The sequence below is a fragment of the Phascolarctos cinereus genome, unplaced genomic scaffold (assembly GCF_003287225.1).
Source record: "Phascolarctos cinereus isolate Bilbo 61053 unplaced genomic scaffold, phaCin_HiC Scaffold_726;HRSCAF=1367, whole genome shotgun sequence".
Taxonomy (NCBI): domain Eukaryota; kingdom Metazoa; phylum Chordata; class Mammalia; order Diprotodontia; family Phascolarctidae; genus Phascolarctos; species Phascolarctos cinereus.
The window spans coordinates 212,106,195-212,129,156 of NW_027556098.1; the positions used below are offsets into that span (position 1 = coordinate 212,106,195).

The 22,962-nt window shown below is 39.8% G+C and overlaps 1 protein-coding gene across 2 annotated transcripts in view; it reads right to left on the minus strand.

Moving 5' to 3' along the window:
• Positions 1-22,458, minus strand: part of MTX2 (metaxin 2) — an 88,256-nt gene extending 65,798 nt beyond the window's left edge. Inside the window, exon 1 of one of the 2 annotated variants that reach the window (XM_020991030.2) lies at positions 21,971-22,458. In XM_020991030.2, the coding sequence (XP_020846689.1) occupies positions 21,971-22,010 (40 nt within the window). In that variant the 5' untranslated portion in view covers positions 22,011-22,458. Of the gene's footprint in view, positions 1-21,436; positions 21,571-21,970 lie in introns of those variants that run through there. The other variant, XM_020991031.1, reaches the window with a different exon arrangement.
• Positions 22,459-22,962: the final 504 nt, after the last annotated feature.

The window sequence follows — 22,962 nt, forward strand, 5'->3', positions numbered from 1 at the left end:
CCTCGTATTATCCTGGAATCTTCCCTCTGTCACTGCACAGATCCAATCAGTTCCCTAGTCTTGCTGTTTACCTTCAAGACATCTAGCCCCTTTGCTCTATTCAGTCACACCTCTGTTCATCTTCATCACTCCTGCCCAGTCTACTGCAGTATCCTCCAAATTAATGTCCCTGTCTCAAGTCTCTACTTCTACTAGCATCCTACAAATTGTCCCAAAATGATTTTCTTAGAAGAGATTTAACCATGTTGTTCATAATCAATAAATAACCAGCATTTATAAATAATTTATAATAAACCCCAGTGGCTCTTATTGCCTCCAGGATAGTTTTTAAAGTCCTTCACAAGCAAGTCCCAACCTATGGTTCAACGTCCACCCCTCCTCCCTCCTGCACTCTTTGATTTTGCCAAACTGGCCTTCTCTCTGCTCTTCACAATCAATACATACATTCACATACATTCAATCTCCATGCCATGTGTGGAAATGAATTCATTCTTCAGCTCTGCCTCATTCTCTCTTCCTTCAAAATGTAGATCAAGCACCTTTCTTCAAGAAGCCCTTCCAGATCCCAGTGGCTAATGCCCTCCCTACTTTATGTATAATTACCTTGTACTTATTTGTATTTATTCTCCTTATATTTATTCTGTATATACTTATATATGTGTATTTATCTCCTCCATTAGAATGTAAGGTCCTGGCATGTCACAACAAACAGCAATCTCTATCTCTCCCTCTCTCCTCCCCCCCACCCCCCACATAAGGTATCACTCCCTTTAAACGTCTTTTTTTGTTGTATTTTGGGGTTTTTTTCCCTCTTAAAGACCAGCCTTAACCCCACATGGCTCTGGTCCCCGACCAAGCCCAACTTGGTCACTGTTTGGGGCGCGACTGGATCAGAATGAATGTAAAATAACAATTGTTTCTGTTTTGGCCAGAAACCCTGAGGGTCTTCCCCTCCCAGATCTTTTTTTTCTTTAAAGAGGCCATTCTTTGCCTCATTTTTTTTTTGGCAATTGGGGTTAAATGACTTGCCCAGGGTCACACAGCTGGTAAGTGTCAAGTGTTTAGTCCGAGGTCGGATTTGAACTCAGGTCCTCCTGACTTCAGAGCCAGTGATCTATCTACTGCACCACCTAGCTGCCCCTCTTTGCCCCATTTTTTAAGCCTTAATCACTGAATTGGCAATGCCTCAATCAAACTGAGACCTGTTAAAGCTTGAAAAGGTCAAGGTTCCCCCACTGCATCCTGGGCCATCTCCAGTTGTCCTGATCCATATCTGGCCACTGGGGCCCAGATGGCTCTGAAGAAGAAAGTGAGTCTAGTAAATCTGCAAAGCCCTCCCTCACTTAAATCCAATTCACTTGCATGTGATGGCATCATCTCCTTGCTGTCATGGTCATCTTCGAGAACGAAGGACAAACTGCAGCAAGCAGCAAATTTCATCCTTTGTCGTAACCCCACTTTGGTATTTGGCAAGAAAAAAGAAAAAAACACCACCATACTTCAACCTGCACTCTAAGTCTATCAGTTCTCCATGTGGAAGTGGGCAGCATCATGAGTCCTTTGGAATTGCTACTCTGCAGTTACTCTGTTCTCCAGGTTCTGTTCACTTTGTATCAATTCAGGTCTTCCCAGATTTCTGTGTAATCATCCCACTGATCATTTCTTATAGCACAACAGCATTCCATCATTCATAGCCCACAACTTATTCAGCCATTCCCCAATCACTGGGCATCCCCTCAAGTTCAAATGCTTTGCTACCACAAAGAGGTGCTATAAATATTTTTGTACATATGGGTCTTTTTCCTGTTTCTTTGATCTCTAAGTGGTATTATTCTTGGAGACTTTAAAGCAGAGGCTTGAGGATTCCCTGTAAGGGACATTATAGTGGGGGTTCCTTTTGTCTATGGATTGGACTGAATAACCACTGAGGTGTCATCCAACTCTCAAGTTCTGTGTAACCTAACAATACCACCACTAGGCATATACCTTTAAAGAAGTCCAAGATAAGAGGGAAAGGTCCTACGTGTACAAAAATACTTAGAACAACATTTTCTTAGTAGCAAACTAAAGGAAGGTGGGTGTTCATTAATTAGGGAATGGTTAAAGAAACTGTGGTATACAAATATAATTAAATAGCACTGGGACTGAAAAATATAAAGAACACAAAGAAACAGGAAGACTTGTGTGAACTGATGCAAAGCAAAGTAAGCAAAACCAGGAGAACAATTTATATGATTTCTCCAATAAAAAGAAAGAGGCCTTCAGAACTGATGAATATAACAATTCAAGATTTCAAAGGGCTGATACCTGATTGACAGGACTTCCTGCTTCTTGGTAGAAAAGTAATGAACTATAGGTGTTCAATAAGGCACATATTTTCAAACCTGGTGAAAGTGCTAACTTCTTTGGCTTAACTGTATTTATTTGTTAAGGGACAGTTCTACTGGGGGAGTGTCACTGGGAAGTGACAGTGATGTTTAAAAAGAGATGAAAGTCGTAAGATATTTGTTTTTAAAAAAAAGGCAGTAGGTGAGGAAGTGGAAGAAGCAATTGCAGATGATCTTTTCTAGGAATCTGGAAGTGAAAAAGGAAAGAGATAAATAAGATGGCAGCCTGAGGGGACAGCAGGGTCAAAAAAAGGCTACTACCTAGATTATCTTCGAGAGAGTACAAAACATTTTCTGGGAAGTCATCAAAGCTAAAGACAGCAACTGATAACAGAAAAGAGACACAAATGCCATTCATAGCGAGAAATATCTAAGCTTTTTCACTTATCTTTCATCCGATACCCTCTGAAGAATTTGGAAATGTGGACAAGCTAGGTGGAGAAGAGGTTACCTACAAGTTAATCTGTCAGGAAGATTTGCTCTACTTGGTGGTTATGGACAGGACCTAACGCCATGTTTTAAAATATTCTTAGAGATTAATATTATGTTGCGATTTTATGTTATTCAAAAATAAGCTTCGATTAATGAGCCGAAACTGCATTTATTTTGGAACTAAAGTAGTTAAAAGATAGTTTTTCCTTTAGAAGTAATCAATAAGGAAAGTATAATTAAGTTGGTAATTATGAGGCCTGAACACCAACCAATTCAACATACCATGTGAAAACAGAGATCAATTTTAAAATGGTACTCAGAAATCAATTAGATAAAACTGACCAGGTTCTATAGGTTAACAAGGGTCAAGAAAACAAATTCTCAGTGTCAACAATTCAATGATTCAGAATAGAATAACTACCAATTAAAGAGAGAGCTTTCAGTTTACTCATGGTATGACTGTCATTTCCTCAAAATGTTTTATTTAGCCTGTGTACTACATTGTTACGAAAGTGATTTATCATTTTTTAAAATCAATTTTCCCGAAAAAACAGAAGATAGTAGTAGAGGATTACTCAGAATTAGTAGAAAGAAGATAGGCCCCACCATGGCTATAACCCCCAGTTGTTTAAAGTATGTATTTACTATTCTATTTCTACTAAAGCCCTATACTGACACTTCATTGTGGCATGGAAGTAAATTAATTTTCAAAGTATTATACTATGTCTTTCCAACCAGAAAAGACGTCAAGTAAATGCCCAAAAACAAACCATGAACGTGCTGTCAGAAAACCAACCTAATAAATATGCAAAGGTTTATCACCAGAAATCAGCCTGCCACTAGGCAATTAATTTTAGTGGTGGCAGAGCAACTCATAGTAAGACCCACTACTAAAGTGTGTAGGCATTGTTATGGCAGTAGACATACCTACAGACAAAATCAAAGATCTTAAAGGAAAAGTGCTGTCTTTCATATGTGAAGAATAGAATAAAAATAATGCTACGATTGACAAAGCCATCTTCCTTTTCACAACCTTGTGCTATTTCCATTTTACAGGTAAGAAAACAGAGAGGGTAAGTAATTTGCCTATTGTCACATAGTTAGTGAGCATCAAAACGAGCATGCACAAACAGGGCTTCTGACAGGTGCTCTTTTCACTATTCTGTAATGCCTTTCCATGTTTTAAGGTGTTTTATCAGTGGTAGGCACAAATTTGTACCAGTCTGGGAGATTTTCTCAGCTGGTTTTCCTTGAAGCCAAAAGCAGGCATTTGTAGAACACCTGACTTAAGTTCAAATAATAATCTCTGGCCATGGAATAGAGAGAAGCTAGCTAGCCAGGCTCCACAGGTAACAGATTCCAACAATGGTTTTTGCACAATACTCTATCTTACTGAGTCACAGACCCAAAATAACCACAACCACAACTAGATCCTCCTACTAAGTGGGATGACTCTAGGAGTATGATACCCAAACAGTTCCATATCCCTTTATCCTAGGAGAAAAGGAAGAGATGGAAGAGATGGAAGATAGGAACCTCATCATCAAGAAAACTCACCGTCCTTCAAGATTACATAAGCCTTGGTACTCAAATATCAAAATCCTCAATATCCTGTGCCCCTCTGATTGGAGGGATGGAGGGCACAGCAGAGCAAGGAACTTCTCCCAAAGTATCCATTTAAAGAGGGCTACCAAAAGACCATTTCTTCACTTCCTACCTGCTGTACTCCTTTACCTTCTCTTCCACCTTCCCTCCATTAGATTGTAAACTCCTTGAGGGCTGAGACTGGTCTTTTTCTTATCTGTATCCCCAGAAACTAGCACTGTGCCTGACACACAACAGGAACCTAATAAATGTTTATTGACTAACTGACATGTACTGTCTCTTAAATCAAGGATATGATGCAGGGCCCTCCTCTCTCCCAGTCCCCAAATATTCCAAAGCACATCTTCATGCCTCAGGAAACCAGTGATTATTCCTCCCCAATGGGTAAACAGTTAGCTTTGCCAAGGTACATGAACGAAATATCATGTTCCATTATGAAGGTACTTGAAATCTTGACCACCTTCTATACTTCAGCATAGGAAAGCATTAGAGAAGTCTTTTCATTACAACTAAATGCAGCTTAGGGCTGAAAGCATCCCATGGTGCACAGAGGGCCAGAGCACCCTCGAAAAATTGGCACAGATCCCCCAGAGCAGGCATTCTTTGAACCAAGGGCTTTAAAGGTACTGACTTCAGGATGTGGTCAAAAAGGTCACTCCTGTCACTCACATAATTCTCATCTTTTTTATACATAGAGCCTGGGGAAAGAGGGGAGAGAGAGAGAAGGAAGAATCAGTTAATAATTTGCTCAGCATCATTAGGCATGAATTTTCAACTTTTCTTCTCAGAAGCAGTATTCAATAATTTGAGAAAAGTAGACTCCTACTTGTCACAGAAATAGCATTCTAGTAAATTAAGCACTAAGGAACAAGCTGAGAAAATTAATGAACATGGAGGGAAAAATAAGGGAAAGAAAAAAATCCTAGGATGATGGCTTTAATATTGGCAAAATGACAAATGCATCTAAAGGTAAAAATCATTCACAACTTATATGGAACATTCAAAATAAACGTCAAATTAAAAAGAACAAAGCTAAACATATAATGGTAGTAGTACTCCCAAGCCATCATTTTAAAATAGTTTAGGGCTTATGGTTCTATCACAGAAAACAGTGAGGGGAGAGGTAGGATTAGAACTACTGGCTTATCTTTCTTCTAGTATAGTCTTCTCAGTCTTGTACTTTACTTTGATTAAAATATTTTTACCCTTGTACAGCTGAGCACATATACAACATTTTTCTCAAGAGGTATGAAGGAAATTTCCCTCAAAATTTTTTTCTTTCTTTGTCTCTGTATACAGAGTTCCAGCCAAGCTCCTGGCACCTAATAGTGGGCATTTCATAAATACTTATTAACAGGTTGTTTCCAGAAAATAACTATAGTAGAGTCTCCTTTCACTGGATGAGGTTCTAAAGCAGTGATTAAGGTAAAAAATCAGGTACATTTAAAATTTATCCTTGAAAATCCCTTAAATTGCCCATAAAATAGAGTATTTTTAAGCAGTTGCAGTGGAAAAGGGGTAGTTTCTTTAAAAGATGGAAGTCTGTATCAGACAGATCTGATGGTTGCTATGGAAACTAGATTTTATTTTTCAAGATGTGCAGCTATTGACCAGGAGAGTTATAATAACAAAGCATCATTAAAAAAAAATTAGTGAACGCCCTAGAAAAGGTTGCCTGTAACTACTGCCTCCATTTCCTTTCTTACCATTCACTTCTTAATCCCTTATAACCTGGTTTCTGATCCCATCATTCAAATGAAAGTGCTCTCCACCAAGGTAACCAATAATCTATTAGCTACTTAATTCAATGTTCTTATCTCAGCCTCCATTTTATATTTCACCTCTTCGAAGCTTTTGAGTCCTCACCCCCTCGTCATCCTAAACAGTTTCTCCTCCCCTGGTTTCAGAGGCCTGATTTCCTTTTGGTTTTCCTCCTATCTGCCATGCCTCAAGTCTCCCTTGCAGAATCATCATTCCCCTCCCACCAACTAAGTTAACTAGCCCCCAAGGATCTGTCCTGGGCCCCCTTCTCTTCTACACTCCCTCTGGAGTAGTAATCTGACCAGATCTGAAGAATTCTATTATCATTTCTATGCATATGGCTCCCAATCTAGTCGATCCAGGAAGGAAATAAGCATTTATATAGCACCAACTACGGGCCAGGTATTATGCTAAATGCTTTACAAATATTACTTTATTTGACCCTCACAACAACACTTCAGATTAAGTACTGTTATCATCCCCATTTTAACAGCTGAAGAAACTGACTTAGCCAAGGTCACACAGCTAGTGTCTAAAGCTGGATTTGAACTCAGGTCTTTCTGACTCCAGGCCCACTGCTCTATCCACATAGACACCCTGATGCCTAACTAGCCCTAATGGCCTGAATTCCAAACCATTATTAAACAGCTGCCTGCTGGATATCTCCACCTGAATGTCCCATAGGCTTTTCAAATCCAAAATCTCCAAAAAAGGACTAGTTGTATTTCCACTCAACCTTGTCCATGCCCCTTAATTTCTGCTGATGGCATCACAATCTTTCCGATCACCAAGGTTCACAACCTCAGAGTCATTTTTGACTCTTTCCTTTCCCTCAAACCCTATAATCAATCACTTACTAAGTTTTATCAATTTTACTTCCACAATACATCTCAAATCCATCTCCTCTCCACTAGCACATTCTCCGCCCTATTTCAGGACCGATTACCACAGAGAAGATGCTGCAACAGCATCTTCACTGGCCCTTCCTGGACTCTAGGACTTCCCATCTCCAATCCATCCTCACTAATTCCAAATTGCTATTACTAAGACATAGATCTCAACATGTCATCTTCTACTCAAAAACTGAAATGTCTCCCTTTTGGCTCTGGAATAAACTATAAGTTCCTCTACCTGGCATTCGAAGTCCTCCACAATCTGGCTCCCACCTATCCTTTCAATCTCGTTTCTTATTACTCTCCCTTTTCATATTCCCATTCCGGTCAAGCTGATCTAGTCAGCTGTTTCCTGCAGATCCCACCTCCTTTCCCTGTGTCTCTGCACAGAGGATCCAGCAGGTTCGACATTCCCCTCTTATGTCACAGGATCACAGACTTCTAACTGTAAGGGGCTGGTAGCCCTCTGGTCCAACCCTCTCAATTTACAGAAAAGGAAACTTGAGGATTAAGTGTCACCACGGGGACTTGAATCGATTTTTCAATACAGTGTTCTTTCCCACTTCACAACACTTTCACAACACGACATTTCACTTCACAACACAACATCTCTAAGAATCCCTAGCTTCCTTCAAAGCACAGGTACAATCACCTCCAACAATAGCCCACTCAAACTAGATCTGGTCTCACCTACAGTCATTAACATTTTCTCCCTCCAAGATACTGTGGAGGGTGAAAGATGAAATGACTAAGGAAACAAAGATTCAAGCTTCTAAGCATATGGATTTATTAAGAAATGCATGCCAAATGCCCAACAAATCAAGTCCAGCAGCCTCCCTCAGCTTTGGCACTAGACCCCAAACACAAGAGAAGAAAGACTTTTTATACATTAAAAACAAATAAGACCAAATAATTAAAAGAAAACAATTAACCAGGACATAACATTAGGTAATCTGATTCCTAACTGGATGAAAGATTAGGGACTTTCCAAGGTGTGTGGGGCAGAGTGAACCAGTGAAATTCTGTGACCCACTCCCTCCAAGTGTCTGTGAACAACCAAAGGAACATGAAAACAGTAAATGACTATCAGTACGAGGTCAGTTTTCAGATAAGACATATGAACTGCTTGAGATGTACAATTGTGAGAAAACTCCTTATGTGAGTCTTTGGGTCTGACTGGGTTTCTGGTCAGCATAACCTAGGTCTTTTGTTAAGGGTCTCTAAACAGCAAGGAGAGGTGGTCCAGTTTCCCAGCCATGCAAAGCCAGGTACAAACAATACAATAAGGTTTTCTCCCAATTCCCACAACTGAATAAAGTTTTCTCACAAAACAGAATTTGGACCAGACCCATAACTGAATAGAAAGGGAACTGAACTAGCTCCAGAATTGTCAAAAGATGGAGTCAGTGTGGTTCACTCAATTTCCACAATTGACCACTTCCTGTCCTAATTCCCTTACTACTTTGCCTATACTCTGTACTCACTTGTGTAAGTATTCCTCCCCCAAGTCCTCGATCCATAAAGTAAGCTCCTCCAAGGCAGAAGACTATTTATCTGTTTAACTTCAGTACAAGAGTACAGTACCCAGCATAAAATAGGAGTTTCAAAAAAACATTTGTTGAATTGAATTGAGATAATCTAAAACCACAAATAAGGAGGGAAAAATTTCTACTTATCTAAGGAATGCAGGTTTCTTTGGCTATAAGATTCCCTTTGTAAATATTCTTTGTTTAAGCTAAATTTTAAAATTACTTTTATTCCTTGAAGCTATATTTATTGATGATAAAGGAAGCGAGCTCAGACACATGGCCTAGATCAAGGAGAAGCCAGCTTGGGACAATTGGTCTGGGACAATCTATAGCATGGATTCATCATAGCTGAAGATCAAATACCAGCTTACACAGGGGCTAATGTCAAATGCTTGTTCCCAGTTCTCTCTCAAGAACTAAAATCAGAAGTTCCAGTTCTGAAGCACTGTAATAAGAAAAACTGTAATAATAATACTATTCTAAGAATCTAATAGAAAAACAAACATCAGTTTTATTTTAACATTAAGTTTTATTTATGTGATATATTTCATAACATTTGTAAAGACGAAAACCACATGCAAAATTACCGAGCCCAAAAATATTCTCTTTCTGCTGCATATTCAAAAGAAAAAAGTCAGCTATGGGTCAAATTTTTAAAAACTCATCTGCCAATACCATTTTAGAGTGATGAAATCCACTGAAGTTCTGTCGTCCATTCAATGTTTAATTACTAACATAATTCACTTATACAACAACTTGCGTAAAGTACTTAAAGCCAGTTGCTCTAAGCTGAACCAAATCTTGAAATATGGCATCTGTGGGAAAATCCAATTGTAAAGTCTGAGGAGAATTCACAGATCTGGATAAATACATAAACAAGATGTCTGTTTCTAAAAAAGCAAATAAAAATCCACACAGAGGTTTGGAGTCACGACTTCATGACGAAATTTCTTTAGCTTACATAAAAATACTTCAAAACAAAAATATATAATCAGCACAAAAACATAGCTAAGTGTACAAGCCCAATGAAATGCATTTTATGGTTTCTATTTTGCTAACGCAGTTACAGTTAATGGAAACTGCCATGACAAAATGATTGTTTTTATGAAAAGAGCCCGCTTTATTACTAACCAATCAAATTTCATTTTTATTACTGATGTTAAAAAGTTCAAAACCACAATTCATTCCTAGAGCACACAAAAATAAGAAAAGTGTTCAAAACTAGAGTAGAGGTTCATTTAAAAAGCGATAAAAAATTAAAGCATGCATCTCTTTTACTGGCAGAGCAAATACTTCTCCACTACACATCAATGTGCTTGTTTGGATTTGGTTGCTTATTACATAATTCCTTTTCTTTCAGTGATGAATGAGTCTGAATTTCCAGTGTCTCTTCAAAATGCTTAGTTTGTCTGACAACTGCTTATCAAGATATAAAGGTTCCCAAAATGGTTTAAATGTATAAGAATACAGTGGTATTCTTTTTTTCCAGCTTTCATTATAATATATAATATGCACTAATTTAAGTATTTTAGCAAACATCTAAGCCTCAGAAAAGCAAGTCCTCAAATGGAAGGAAAAAAGAATTTTTATGGTGTACTAATTAACAGACATGCTTATTCTAAGCCAAAGAAATAAGCTGTTTTTTTAAAGCTACTGCTACAGTAAGAAATATCAAAGTTACACAATCAAAAATTAACACCGGCTTAACTATTGACTATTTCAAGACCAGATATCTTGTCTTTACAAGTGACTTATGAGCTAGCAACTCATCAACATTTTGTAAAATGCAGCAAACTCTTTCAAAATCTAAAGGTGGAAAAAGTTCTTTTAAGTACTAAAAAGCAACCAAATTGGTTTTCACTGCTGTCAAAGTACTTACAGCAAAAAGCAAAAACAAAAAAACAAGGGCCTAAAATAACATTAACACATCTTTTTAATTTGTCATGACTTGTTCTTTTCCCTTTATCACTATATGCAAACCTCTCACCACCCACCACATACATCCTTTGTCCCCCAGCAGATAGGGCCCATAACTAACTACTACAATGAGTATTATACATGAATGTACCAAATAAAGATTCTGATTTCTAGCTTCTGGTTCACTAACTCTGACAAGAATACTTTCCCTAACTCTAGAGAACTCTCAGAAGAATAACGGGAAAAAAATGTAAAGAACATTGTTTTTAAGAGTAAGCTGAATCTTACAAGTTTCTAAGCATTCTTTCCAATATTCTGGTGAAAAGATTACTGTGATTTAAGTATTCAGGTGGTGTTATATAGTTGCAACGTCCTTTACAATTATATTCATTATTCCTCAAAGACCTCTGTGAATTTAAGTCTCACTACCCTCACCAAATTTTCATCTTAGATCAATACTTTCCCAGGTTTTTGAGCCTAACAGACCTTCTAATATATTTTTCACATTCAATTCTTCAATCACTAATGAAATTACTAGGGTGGGACCTAACTATACTAGGAGAAATCAACAAAAATATCACGCTTCCTTTGATTACATTTTCTTTCACAAGATTTTATGGCTCTATGGAACACAATTTCAAAACCACTTTCTGAAATTGCACTACAAAAGCAAGTACCCAAAGCTAGAAATGGAATGCTAATCACCTACATGTTCAAGGTACCATAAAGAACACAGGAAAACTCCCATACCTTCTCATTCCAATCTGTTAAGGGAAACAACTGTGTATACAGTAGGAAAAATGCTGGACTAGGAATTAAAAGATCCAGAGGTTCTAATCCTGGCTCTAACATCAACCTGATAAGTATACTTTGTGTAGGTCATCTAATTTGTTTCAGCCTTTACTTTTATCTTAAAACAAGGTTGGACTAAACGATCTCTAAGGTCTCCTCAAGCTCTAACATGATATATAATTTTGTTTTGTATGTTTGCAACTCTTACCCAAATTATTAAAATGAAGAAACTGTGGCATAACAAGATTAAATATTATGATCAAAATGCAGCAAGTCCTGGTAAAATAACAAGAAATATAATTCAGCGGTGGTAGTAAAGAAGTGAATGGTGCCGTGGATAAATGGTCGAAATCTACGAGCAGACATTTCTCAAAGAAATACAAATTATTAATATACACTTGAATATTATTCAAATTCTCTAAGAGAAATTCAAATAAAAACAAGCTGAATGTCAACTTATTTCTATTAAATTGACAAATGTAGTTTTAAATTAAAAATTAAATGGTGATGAAGGAAGGAACAGTTATATCAGTTATATGTATGACAACAGTGAATTGGTACAATAATTTCAAAAAACAAAACAGAAATACAGTGTAAGAGTTACAAAGCTGTCCGTACCTTTTGTCCCAAGTAACCCCATTGCTAGGAATATAATATTAATATGACATGATGATATATAAAGTAATATAATAATATAACATAATAGTGAAAGGTCAGTCAGCCAATAAGCACTTATTCAAGTGTTTACTGTGTGCCAGGCACTGAGCTAAACACTGGGCCAAAGAAAGACAAAAACAATCCCTACCCTCAAGTAGCTCACAATCTAATGGAGACAAAACAAGCAAACAAATATGTACAAGCAAGATATATGTCTGATAAATAAAAACAATCAAAAGAGAAAAGGCACTAGAATTATAAATGATTGGGAAAGGCTTCCTGTATAAGGGAGAATTTTAGCTGGGATTTGAAGGAAGCCAGAAAAACCAGGAGGCAGAGATGAGGCACAGATGAGGAATGAGATTAATCCAGGAATGGGGGAACAGACAGCCAGAGAAAATGCCCAGAGTCGAGATGGAGTCTTATCTGTGGAACAGCCTGGAGGCCAGTGTCACTGGACAGAACAGTATGAGGTGGGGTGGAGGAAGGTGTAAAAAGACTGGAAAGGCAGGACTAACCCTAACCCTAACTGTGTGAAAGGTGGAAGCCCAGACCTGTTAAAAAAATCGTAACTTACTTAGATACTGTGACCGGTACATGAGCAGTAATCTACCTTGAGTGCCTGGGCATCTACCCAACAGGGCTGGGTAAACACCTTGATGTCTGGGAACCAGGTTCAATACTAAGCATAAACTAAAATAGTAGCCAAAACATTAACTAAGCAGAAAAAAACCAAAACATCTATTAATTCTCAATAAAGCACCCTATAGCTCCTCTTCTCTTTGTCTGATTTCTATAATTACCATGGGGATTTTTGGGGGGGGGTCTCCAAACAGATCTACCATTAGTCTGGTCCCCACTCCAGAACGCCGATTATCTGAACTCTTGGCAGAGATCCACCATACTGACTCCCAATGTAAATAACCCAGATGATTAAACTACTACCTACAATCAATCTGGAGCTCCTTGGCCTCTTCCTTTGGTATTGAACTCGTCCCACTGTTTGGGAGGGCAATGCAAGATTCCCTGGGTGGGGAATTCGGGGCCTTACAACAGGTGACATGGCCAGACCTGCACTTTAGGAAAATCACTTTGAACAAAGTGAATGGAGTATTGACCAATGTAGGGAAGAGATTGGTGGTAGGCAGACCCACCAGGAGGCAACCTGTACCAGGGTGGTGACTGACTGTCTGAAGGGAAAAGAGGCAACATTTGAGAAATGTTACAAAGGTAAAACAGACAGGCCTTGGCAACAGATTAGGTATGGAGTGGACAAAAGATAGTGAGGGGTCAAGGATGACTAGGCTGTGAGCCCAGGAGGACTGGGAAAATGGTGGTACCCTCAACAGTAACAGGAAAGTTTGGAAGTGAGGAGTATTTGGGAGGAAAGATAATGAGTTTAGGTTTGGAAATGCTAAGTTTAAGATATCTACTGGACGTCCAGCTCAAGATGCCTAATAAGCAGCTAGAGATCTTATTTTTTTAGGCAATTAGGGTTAAGTGACTTGCCCAGGGTCACACAGCTAGTAAGTGTCAAGTGTTTGGTCTGAGGCCAGATGTGAACTCAGGTCCTCCTGACTCCAGGGCTGGTGCTCTATCCACTGCAACACTTAGCTGCTCCCCCCTCTTTTTTTCTCTCAGTAGATCTGAGAGTCATTAGCATAGACTGAATCTATAGGAGCTGAAAAAGTCACAAAGTGAAGCAGTAGAAAGAGGAAGTGGGAGGGACCAGGACAGAGTCCTCAGGACATCCATCTATGGTTAGGAGGTGTCCAGCAAAGGAGACCAAGGAGGAATGGTCAGATAGAAAGAAGAGAACCAGGAGAGTAGTGTCACAGAAACCTAGAAAGAAGAGAGTATCAAGGAGAAGAGGGTAATAAATGGGGTCAAGAAGGATGAGGACAGAGAAAAGGACATTGGACTGGACAACTAAGAGTACACTGGTAACTCTGGAGAAAGCACTTTCACTGAACGATGAAGGGGGAAAGGGACCTAGCTGAACCAAAAATAATCATAGCAGCTTTATTCTTAATAGAAAAAATATATAATCAACAAGTCAAATGACTGGGGAATGGCCAAAGAACTTATGATTTACTGACATGATAAAAATTATTACGCCATAGGAAAGGCAAATATGAATAATAAAACAAATTTGTAAAGACAAAGAAACTGATTACATCTATGTGAAGTGTTCTGCTGTCCGGTCACATCATACTCTTCGTGACCCCAAGAACCATACTGTCCATGGAGTTTTCCTGGCAAAGACACTGGAGTGGTTTGCCATTTGGATTAAGACAAACAGAGGTTAAGTGACTTGCCCACGGTCACACAGCTAGTGTCTAAGGCAGAATTTGAACTCAGGTCTTCCTGGTTTCAAGCACAGCATTCTAGCTACTGTGCCACCTAGCAGACTCTATATAAAATACAGTGTCCAGCCCCCCCCCAAAAAAAGATAGAAATTAAAAGGGCACAGGGAAGCAAATATAATGTTTTTATCTTGTTTGGGGCTTTTTTTATGAGGCAATTGAGGTTAAGTGACTTGCCCAGGGTCACATAGCTAGTAAGTGTCAAGTGTCTGAGGCTCATTTGAATTCAAGTCCTCCTGACTTCAGGGCTCTTAATTTTGTTAAAGTTAATATATACTTAAAGCAAACTATTTAGTTTACAATTTTATGTACAATGGTTTTTAGTTCTGCAAGGTTTTAATATTTTTGCTTTTAATGATCAAGTTTAAACAACATTTTTAAAGAGAAAATGATTGAAACTCCAACTAACCTACGAATCAAAAAGGCTTAATTAATTACATCCTCCAGCACCTGCTTGCCAAAATGAGTAAAAAGTGATCCTGAGGCTTACTGGCAGCCTAAATTCTGGCATGCACCTACTTACCAGTGTAGTTTTCAAGACTGGCAATGTTGGACAGGACTTGCTTGCAAACTACGAATAAACAAACTGAGAAGGAAGGAAATCAACTCTGGAATAAGAGGGCTGTCGGCTCGTGACACTGGCCAAGAACTAGTGGCAAAGGTGGAACGACATCGAAGAACCTGCCACCCAACAGCCCCGTAGGTCAGCAGACAGAAAGCAGAAACCCAAAGAGGGTTGGGGAAAGGCTTCAAGAGCCAGACTCATTCCTGCCTGGCATCCATTTTATCATATACATCTCCAATGAAAAACACCTGGAGGACACCTACGATCTGCCCCCAACTCATTCTCTTTTACAGACAGAATTTATCAAAGTACACATTCTTATTTAAAATAAGTAACATAGAATACCACATTATAAACTTCATTTACATAATTTCAGTTACCATGCATAGACAAAACACTCAAATTAACTCAGAACAGTTTTTAAATCTTGTTAAATTCACTATTAGGGGCAGAATCAGATGAAAGTAATAAACTGCTAGGAGAATGCAGTACACAAAATGGAGCAAAAGGTGTTAGCCTAGAGGGACAACCTAGAGCAGCACTAGGAGGTGCAGTATATATAACACCAGACTTGTAATCGGAAAGACCTGGGTTCAGATACAGCCTCAGACACTTCCTAGCTGTGTGATTCTAAGCAAGTCGCTTAACCCTTGGTTTGTATCAGTTTCTTCATCTATAAAATGGGGATAATAACTTACCTCCCACGGTTGCTGTGGGATCAAATAATAATTGCAAAACACTTAGCACAGTGCCCAACACATAGTAAGTACTATATAAAATCAAGACACAAATTCAGAAGAAAATGATGTCAAAACAGCTACAAGCAAAGCCTCAAAGAAAAATGTGAATTGGACACAAGCCCAACAGGAATTCTTAGAAGAGCTCAAAAATGATTTTCAAGATCAAACAAGATTGATAGATGAAAAATTAGGTAAAGAAATGAAAGCAAGGTAAGAAAATTATGAAAAGACAATAGCTTGGTAAAAGAGATACAAAAAAATACTGAAGAAAATAACACCTTAAAAAACAGAACTGGACAAATGGAAAAAGAGGTACAAAAGCTCACTGAAAAAAAATAATTCCTTAAAAATTAGAATTTGCCCGGGAAGCAAATGACTCCATAAGATACCAAGAAACAATAAAACCAAGTCAAAAGAAGAGATTATGAGTTCCTTGAGAGCAGAGATTATCTATTGCCTTTCTTTTTATCCCCAGGGCTTAGCACTGGCTTGGCACATAAGTATATGCATAATAAATGTTTACTGACTGTTGCCACTTAGTCAAATGACCATAAAAAAAAAATTCAATCCCTTACTTGGGAACCTGTCTTAGACAGGCAGAAAAATACAATAATCAGCAGGATCTGTTCCATTCAGCTTTTAATACTCAGTGCCTAATACAACACTTTAAATGTAGCAGGCAGTGTTTGATGACTTGTACATCATTTCACAGACTGTTACAAAAAAATGAATTTCCTAAAATGAAAAGCAGCAAATTCAGACTGTGCTACCCTCAAATTGAGTTTACCCATTTGTAAAATGAGAGGGTAGGACTAGATATCAAACGTCTAAAATCTACCTCTAGGGTCTGCCAGTTCTAAAATCCTATCACTCTCTCTTCCTGAGTCATTAAAGTCCAGTGGCAGGACAAAAATCAAGGTAACTGGCAATGGCCCAGGATACAGTGGATGACCTTGACATCTGCAATGTCTGACCAAGCTCTAAGCAGAGATTGTAAATAAACTAAAAATTCTAAGATGCAATTCTAAGAAGGAAGTGTATGCCAGACATGGGAAGAGAGCCTGTGAAAGGCACACAGATGAAGAGTTGTATGCAAGGAACCAAAAGGTTAGTTTGGTTGAGCTTGGAGAACATGAAAGGGAATATATAAAGCTAGAAATGTGGTTATAGAAAGATTCTGGACAGGATGATCCAAATGTGTTAATTTACTGACGAGGAAACTGCAACACAAAAGGTTATATAGGAATTAAGTAGCAGGATTAGAACCTAGGTCATCCATTAAAAGCACTACACAATTACCCAAATGCAATCTACAGTGCTCTCTGTCTCTCTTCAGTTCTAGGCCCAGCTCACTACCTATACAATAGTGCCTGTCCATGATGAGCTAACTCACAAAGTGCCTGTTTATGAACTCATGTTCATAACTCAAAGGGCTACCACTCAACCTCATATAATCTGGACAATAACCATCCTTTAACCACTTGATTTACTCTGTGTGATTATTAGGTCACAGATCACAATGAGAAGGACTTAACTGCAATCAGCACATGTTATCTACAAAGAGTAGGATCTCACCATCTAAAGGGAATTCCACAGCTATTTGAACTGTTTGGCCAGGAAGGTAATGAATACATTTGGAAAGTATACTACCCACCCTCCCCCACCCCCACCCCATTTCATATTGAAATATGGGTCTTTAATTATGTAAAGGAACCACAAATTAAGAGTTCATACAGTCATCTTCAAGTCTCTTAATTCAGAGGTTCTTGACCTTGTTTTGTGTCATGAATCCCTTAAGTGTCTGGTCTTTACACTCCTCAAATGAGATATTTGCAAAGCATTTAGCTCAGTGCCTGGCACATAGTAGTAACTTAATAAATGCTTATTCCCCTCCTGCCTTTTCAGAATAAAATTTTAATACATTCATACAGTTACAAAGGAAACCAATTATATTGAAATAGAGCTAAATTCTCTTCCCATCCAAGTTCATATTCCCCACAAAAAATATTCCATTACTATGGACCCTGGGATAAGAATTCCTGCCTTAAGTGCATTTCTTAAATTTATATATCAATCAATCAACAAACATTAAGTGCCTACTATGTGCTAGGCACTGTGCTAAGAGATAGAGGATACAAAAAGAAGCAAAAGACAGCCCCTGCCCTCAAGAAGCTCAATCTAACAACAGAGACAACATGAGAACAAGTCATAATGGACCTAAGAGTGCATGTGGAAGAAGAGTGGAAATGTAGGAGGGGGCTAAGTTATGAAAGGCTCTGAATGCCAGAGAGCATTATTATTATTGAGTGGGGAGTGGTGACCTGGTCAGAATTAGGAAAATCACTTCATCGGCTGAATGGAGCCACTCTGGTACTTTGCCTCAATGTGAAAAGCAATATAAAATGGTGGAAAGAGGACCAAATTAGAAATCTGGACACCAAATTCTAATTCTGGCTCTGACACCTATTTGCTGTTTAACTTTGGACAAGAAAGTTCTTGAAGTTACTTGGACAAGCTCCTCAAGGGGCTGTAAAATAGGGCCGAACTAGATTATTTCTAAGTTTCCCTACGACTCAAAAAGTCTGATACTGAAATTTTTTTCCTCAATTAATTAATGCATCAAATGGCCATATGCAGCATTCTGAACTTCTAATGATTAAAATACTGACACCTGAATATTAAGTATTACTCTAACAACCTATATTTTTTAAAGTATTTTTCACCTAGATATCACTAAAAACACAGGAACCATTGAATTTAAACTTGTAGAACAGGCGTTCTTGGCTCAAAGCCTGATACCTCTTACCAACACTGAATTAAATGTTCAGCCTTAGTTTCTCTCCTGAGCTCTAGTTTTACAGCACCAACCAACTACTGAATAAAGCACTTAAGAACAGGATGTCCCATAAGTATCTCAAACTCGACAAATTGAAAACAAAACTCATCATCTCTTCCCCCCAAACCAACTGCTCCTCCAGACTTCCCTGCACATCTATATGCTTTAGGAAAGTTACTCTGGTCATTTTGGAGCCCGGCTTGGGGAAGGGAGAGCTGAGGGTAATAAGATCAATTAGGAGATTATTTGCAATACTAACGGCAAGAGGTGATGACAGCCTTTGAGGATGGTCCTTATTTGACTCAGAGAGAAGGGCCTGGGGCTGAGATGTGAAGGCAGAATCCACAGGACTTGGTTACGGCAGCTGAGGGAGAATGAGGAGCTGCGCAGTGCTTTTAAAGGATGACCTGGGTTCTTCTAATCCTGCTACTTAATTCCTATGTAACCTTTTGTGTTGCAGTTTCCTCATCAGTAAATGAACACATTTGAACCATCCTGTCCAGAATCTTTCTATAACCACATTGCTAGCTTTATATATATTATTCCCTTTCATGTTCTCCAAGCTCTTTTGGTTCCCTGCATACAACTCTTCACCTGCAATATCTGTTTGGCATTTAAGGCCCTGCACAACCTGGCTCCAAATTACCTTTCCTGCCTCATAATATATCACTCCTCTTCAGTCTACAGTCCAGACAAACTGTTCTTGTTCCTCAGAGCACAATTCACTTTGCACTTCTGTACCTTTACACAGGCTGTCCTCAATGCCTTCACCTCCTTCACCTCTACCTTTCAGGATTTCTAGTTTCTTTCAAAGCTCAGTTCAAATGCCACCTCCCACATGAGGATTTTCCTAATTCCCCTCTGCAAATGCTATTTCACTAGTATTAACACATATATTATGTAGGTCTATATGTACATATAATATGTTATGTGTGTAAATGTTACTTTCCAGATCACAGAATGTAAGCTTGTTGAGGGTAGTTTTATTTTTGTCATCATATCCCCAATGGCTAATACAGAGCTTGGCACATAATGGATACCTCATAAATACTTGCTGATTGAAGAACTCATCACTCAGTTGACTGATGAACAAATAAAGAAAAATGCATCAAGCTAATTGCCAGAGAAGAAAAGTAGTTAGCAAAGCATTGAATACACTTCAAACTTTTTTACTCTCCAGTCTGGAAAAATGAGAGATTTATTATTAAGGAATAGTGGAAACATTTGAGAAGGTAGACCTAAGCTTCAGATGGTGACATCATGGAGTGGTTTAACCACATCTCCAATTAATTTCTTTTGTTTAGACTATGGATGTTACTCTTTGGCCCCTTAGTCTACAGTAATAACACATGTATAGGTCCATTAGCCACCCTGAGTTGGAGACCTATTTTTATTACTTTCACCACTATTTTTATTGAAAAATTTCATTTTTTGAAGTACCTTCAACTACAATGAAAGAGACAACATAAATAGGCAAATAAAGAACTGTAGGTTAAAAGGGGCCAACTTCTATAAATTATGAAAATTAGTATGAGAGGAAACTCCTAAAACACTGGATCACATTTTTTTTTTAAATCATACTTTGGGATATATGCTATGGTGGGCTGTTTTGGTTTTTTTTTTAATGGTGGTAGTTGGTCAAAGCACTTCTGTAAACTAAAGAGTTGCCTAGGGTGCCAAACAGTTAAGTGACTTGTCTATGGTCTTAATGTGGTATGTATCAAAAGGAGTCTCTGAACCAAAATTTTTCTACCTACTAGATCTGACTGCCACTCTACCCTGGTTGGTATACAATATATGAGCAACAGTGGGAGTTAACAGTAGCTATCTTTCCGGTCTCTTGGAACACAGCAAGTAGATTCTGAAAATCTAAAAAGTGACTTCCAGAACGGAAAAATTATAATTTGATGTTTGTGTAAAGGACGAAATGCTGATGAATCCCTGCTTTGTTTAAAAATTACCCAATTGTTTTTTGTTTCCTGTAAATACAAAGAGAAAAATACCTATCACAGCAAAACAAAAAAATTTAAGGCCAAAGTTAAAATAACAGTAGTCACATGTATAGAACAGATTGAAAAACACTTTGGAGAATATTATAGTACCTACACTGGGACTTTGAACTTAACCTTCTGATTTTAAAACGAACACCCATTTGAAAACTTATATAAGCTGATGCAAAGTGAAGTGAGTAGAACCAGGCACATATTGTATACAGGAACAGCAATACTGTAATAATGACCAACTGAAAAGGCTTAGCTACTCTGGTCAATACAATTATCCTTGATAATTCCAAAGGACTCACGATGAAACATGCTAACCACACTCTGAGGGTCATTAAAGCATATTTTCTTTCACTTTACTTTTCTCGCTTTTTTCTGCCACACACCTACTATGTAAATACAATTTTTGTGACTTCACCTGTATAATGGGTACCATATTGCTCGCCTTCTCAATGGGTGGGAGAGGAGCTGGAGGGAGGGAGAGTTTGGAACTCAAAAAAGAACATTAAAAAATTTTAAAAATGAATACCTACTTATGGAGTCAAAGCACTTCATTTTTTTTTTGCAAACATACTTGTTAACAATCTCTCCAAGTTCTCGTAATTACTCATATCAATTCCACAAACACTTATATAGCTTGAACTATGTGCAAAAGCATTGTGTGGGGTGCTAGGTATAGAAAAGATTTTTAAAAAACACATAGAAAAGGCCTCTGCCCTCAAGAAACTCATTTAGATTTTCCCCATTCCCTATTTCAATTTTAGGCATTTGATATTTTCAAAGCTTTTTCGTTTTAATTTCAATTATCTTTGGCCTGTAAACGGCTATTTCAGATTCCGATCATCGATATCTACAAAGGGCTGCTTAATTTGTGAACAAAGTCATCGGGGTTCGGTGAAAAGACTTATTTGGAGACGGTTTAGGAACCTGAGAACCCAAGTTCAAAACCGGCCTACTTATCCCAGCCTCTGCAGAAGGAAGTTTCCCTCATCTCTTGCCACATCGGAGTAAGTTGAGCTGGATGACCTCTGATGACCTCTACGGCTCTTTCCGGGGTCCACGCTTCGGATCCTCCACGGATCGGTGTATTGGCCAGTATCCCAATGAGGACTTTCGCTAGACGAGCCCCTCCCTCCCCCACGCACCACCCCACGGCCGGGGCCCGGGTTCGGTCCAGCCCCAAGCCCCGCCCCCCGGGGGGGGCTCCCGCAGCCGCACGTTCCAAGCCGGGGTCAAAGGGCAGGGGCACAGGGACGCCCAGCCCCCCCCCGGTCCCATCTAACGTGGCCGGGGCAGAGCGATGCCCACAGTCCCTCCTGCACTCTTAAGCCTCCTGGCCCGCGGAGGAGGCCGGGCCTTGCAGGTCTCCCTCCCAAGCCAGGCAGCAGCTCCCCCGGTCACCTCCCCGGCCCCGCGGGGTGCCGCAGCCCGCCCCGGCTCCGCCCCCCCACCCCACCCCCGCGGCCCCGGCACGGAAGAGCGCGCGCTACCTGCGACCTGGGAGACCAAGGCTTCGGCCACCAGGGACATGCCGGCGGTGCGGCCCGCGTAGGCCTCGCCTCGCCCCGCCGCCGCCGCTCGTCCTCCTGCGCCGCCGCCGCCGCCGCCGCCGCCGCCTGCGCCTGCTCCCGGGGCTGGGGGAGCGCAGCACGGCGCTTCCGCACGCGCGTTGTCCCCTCCCTCCGCTCCGGACAGGCTGGGGAAGTGGCCCAAGGTTACAGCCCGAGCCCCAACAGGAACTTCCTGCGCAGCGAGAGCCACGCCGCGCGCGCCCGCTCCTCTTCCTCCTCCTCCTCCCGCGCCGCCGCCGAGCCTCCCAGGCCCCTCAGTTTCCCCATCTGCAAAAGGAGCCGGTTGGCCCACGTGACCTCCGCGGGCCTTTTCTGCCTTCCACCTTGTGAAACGCGAACCCCTGTGCTTGGCGTTCGGTGCCGGCCCGGTAGATTGCAGCCCCTTAAGACTGGTTTGGTTGTTTGCCTTTCTTTGTATCCCCAGTGCTTAGCAATGCCTGGTAAAAAGTAGGCGCCTAATAAGTGATGACTGGCTTAACATCAGACCATCTCTCCTATACATCCTCTTCTTTGTTCTGACACTACAACCAACCCTGGTGCAGATTAATCACCTGCTGCCCAAGGAGTGAGCACAATGGCTACAGCGCTGGGCCCGAAGTCTGGAAGATCTGAGTTCAAATTCTGACCAGAGAGGCTTTGTCACTCTGGGCAAGTCACTTCACCTGTCTGCCTCAGTCTCCTCATCTGTGAAATGGGAGGTAACAGCCCCTACATCAAAGGGTTGTTGTGAGACTCGAATGAGATGATATTTGCAAGTTTAGCACAGTGCCTGGCACAGAATTGGCACTATATAAAATGCTTGTTCTCTTCCCTTTCACCCTCCCCACCCTTTCTCATTCTGGTTGCTCTCCTAGGTTCAAGTCCCTCCCCTCTCCCATCTGTCCTCCACTCAATGTCAAATGAATCTTCTA